General features: G+C 36.3%; 1 protein-coding gene across 1 annotated transcript; it reads left to right on the forward strand.

Annotated features, from left to right (window-relative positions):
- The first annotated feature begins 651 nt into the window (after window positions 1–651).
- On the forward strand, window positions 652–2,650 carry LOC131642875 (uncharacterized). Its single transcript, XM_058913041.1, has 2 exons — window positions 652–1,138; window positions 2,568–2,650. Exons 1-2 carry the CDS (start codon window positions 652–654, stop codon window positions 2,648–2,650), a joined length of 570 nt encoding a protein of 189 aa, XP_058769024.1.
- Window positions 2,651–3,486: the final 836 nt, after the last annotated feature.

Here is a 3,486-nt window from a genome sequence, read left to right on the forward strand (position 1 = left end):
TGTCTGACTTGTCAGAAGTCGAAGGTAGAACATCAAAGACCTTCAGGTTTTATGCAACCGTTAGAAGTGCCAGAGTGGAAATGGGATAGCATTTCAATGGACTTTGTGACGGGGTTGCCAAATACTGTGAGGGGTTTCGACACCATTTGGGTAATTGTTGACAGGTTAACTAAGTCGGCGCACTTTATACCGATTAACATCAGTTTCCCGTTAACAAAATTGGCAGAAATTTATATCAATGTAATAGTGAAGTTGCACGGTATCCCTATGAGTATAATATCTGACAGAGACCCGAGATTTACTTCTGGATTTTGGAAGAGTTTGCAAGAGGCATTGGGTACCAATCTGAAGTTAAGTTCTGCTTATCATCCACAGACAGATGGTCAAACAGAGAGGACCATTCAATCGTTAGAAGATTTACTGAGGGCTTGTGTGCTCGAGCAGGGGGGATCTTGGGATAGCCACCTCCCTCTAATTGAGTTCACATATAATAATATTTATCATTCTAGCATTGGGATGGCACCTTTTGAAGCGTTATATGGCAGGAGATGTAGAACACCTATGTGTTGGTATGAATCAGGTGAGAGCACAGTTCTTGGCCCAGAAATTGTGCAATAGACTACCGAGAAAATCAAGATGATTAGGGAGAAAATGAAAACGTCTCAGAGTAGACAGAAGAGCTATCATGATAAAAGGAGAAAGGATTTAGAATTTGACGAGGGTGACCATGTGTTTTTGAGGGTCAATCCAGTTACTGGTGTTGGTCGTGCTTTAAAATCGAAGAAGTTGAATCCTAAGTTCATTGGACCATATCAGATTTTGCAAAGAGTGGGAGCTGTTGCATATAGGGTGGCCTTGCAACCAGAGCTTTCGAACTTGCATGACGTGTTTCATGTGTCGCAACTTCGGAAATATGTTTCTGACCCGTCCCATGTAATTCAGAGGGATGAGGTGCAGGTTCGAGATAATCTTACGGTGGAGACAATGCCAGTAAGGATTGAAGACCGTAAGACGAAGCAGTTGAGAGGCAAGGATATTCCCTTAGTGAGAGTAGCTTGGGGAGGAGCTGCTGGAGGGAGTGTGACTTGGGAACTGGAGAGCAAGATGCGAGAGTCGTATCCAGAGATGTTTCTATCAGGTACATTTTCGAGGACGAAAATATTCTAAGTGGGGGAGAGTTGTAACACCCCATTTAAATATCTAGTCATTGTGTGTTTTGATTGTGAAATTATATTGGTATAATTAAGGGTATGTAGTAAGGGTGAGTGTGTGAACTTAGTCTTAATTGATTAATTTAATTAAAAACCTTAGAATAATATTATATTGATAATATAATTAGTAAAAGATGGGATATATAAATTACTGTTTTTTATTATTAATATTAATTTTATTAGTAATATTTTTATTGTTATTATGACTAAAATTAAGGAAAATAAAATATATTTAGGGAGAGTTTGGAATAGGGTTAGAAAAATTGTAAACACGTGAAAAGAAAACAAGAGAAGGAAGAGAAGCTAGGGCAAGAGGGAGACTGGGAGATTCTACCATTATTGAAGGATCAAAGCTTTAAACTAAGGTAAGGGGGAGAAAGGGATATAAATGTGTGTGTATTTCATGATGGGGTAAAGAAGAAAGGTCCTTACTCTCCTATTAGAGTCGTATAATTCTGTTTTGGATGTGTTATTGTTGTATTCCAGATTTGAAATTGGTGATTTATTGGTATGAATTAGTATGTATTAGTCTGGTAGAATTGAACGCCGAATATAATCCTTGATTCCGTGATTCCAATATGCTACCTAGGTCATTTTATTCACTTTATGTGATTTAGTGGTACTGTTCGGAACAGAATATAGAGTCTGTTCTATACCTAGGTATGCTATGAAATAAGTCTTATATTTAGTGATTTAGTGATTGTTACTGTTGCTTGCTTACGTCTGTTCATGGATCATTATATATTTGTCCTACTAGTGTAGTCCTCATGTGTGTTTAGATGTAGCATGAGTATGATTCTATAAGTAGTCACATACAACACCAAAATAAAGTGATATTTATTCTTTATTATTAGACATAAAGTGCTGAATTTTTATGCTTAGATGTGTATTGTATTTATATCATTATATGACGATGCCGTATCGTAATTGCTTATTGTTTCAGCTATTGTGATCAACAGTGTACCATATATTATTATATAATGCATGTCTCTATGATATTTAACCTTGTAGTTTGAAATTAGACATGAGTCTTCATGTTTATATATTCATATTAATGCATGTCCTTATGAATGTTTATCCATTTTAACTAATAGCTTGCTTATATCATGACTTTATTTAGCATTGTACAGCATGTGTTCTTAGTGCCTATCAATGTGTGACGACCGCTGCGGTAGCTATTATTATTTTCTATAGACTGTTAACCAAATAAATTCAATATATAGTTGAGAGGTTTGTAACTAACCGTGGTTACATCAATTAATTAAATATAATGAATTTAGTAATGATAGGAAAAACGGTAAAACATAGAATATTGTGTAAATTATTCAATGATAAGTGGTTGATGCTTATGTGAAGAGATTGTTGTTGTTTGTGAACAGCCTTGGGACAGAGATGGTAATTCTAGTGAGAATTACGGTGAGCAAATGACTCACGTGTGATCGGTGTGGGTCGTGTGTTATGCATTAATAATATTTTCGTATGCATAATATATGTCATGCATTTCATGTTGTGTCATGTGGAGATGAGTCTAGGTGGGAATCCATGATGGGTGCATATTCTCATCTGGACTCCGTGTGGGAGTTGTGTGGAGATAAGTCGTAATTCAGGGGAACGATTAAGGCTTATCCGGATTCCGACGGGAATCGGGTTCATATAATTGAACCGTATTGGTTGTGTTGGTACCGCATGCATAGAGTCGTGATAGGTGAATCACTTGCATACATAAATGAAATATGAATTGTGCATAGTGAATGTGCGGTATGTGGTTACGTGATTTGTTTGAACATGTGATTGTTGGATTAATTGTGAATACTTTTCTTAGCATGTGATATTCACCAATTATTATTTGAATGTAATTCTCACCCCTCTTCTGTTGTTATGTCTGTGCTTCTTCGGGAGTACAGATAATCCAGGTACCTGAGTAAGCATGGATCTTGTGTTGCTCGGTCGAGTCTTAGGAGTCGCTCTGATACGTAACACGGGGAATATGGGATTATCTTACTTGTGATGTTTTATTTATTTCGTTGTTACGTATCTTGTTTTTGGATTATATAAAACCATGAGATGGTGGGATTTATTTTGTTAAGGCCTCGGAGCCATTGATGTGTTTTGTTTTGGACTTCTGCTACTTAATTCAATTGTCGAGCAATAAAAGATGAAGTGACTTGATACTTCATGAGTTTTTTTTTTTACGGGATGTGACATTCCTACTTGTGTGAATCTGATTGATTTGTTAAATTATTTTGTTATTTTACAATTAATTCATGGGAAAAGT

The sequence above is a fragment of the Vicia villosa genome, unplaced genomic scaffold (assembly GCF_029867415.1).
Source record: "Vicia villosa cultivar HV-30 ecotype Madison, WI unplaced genomic scaffold, Vvil1.0 ctg.005983F_1_1, whole genome shotgun sequence".
Lineage (NCBI taxonomy): Eukaryota > Viridiplantae > Streptophyta > Magnoliopsida > Fabales > Fabaceae > Vicia > Vicia villosa.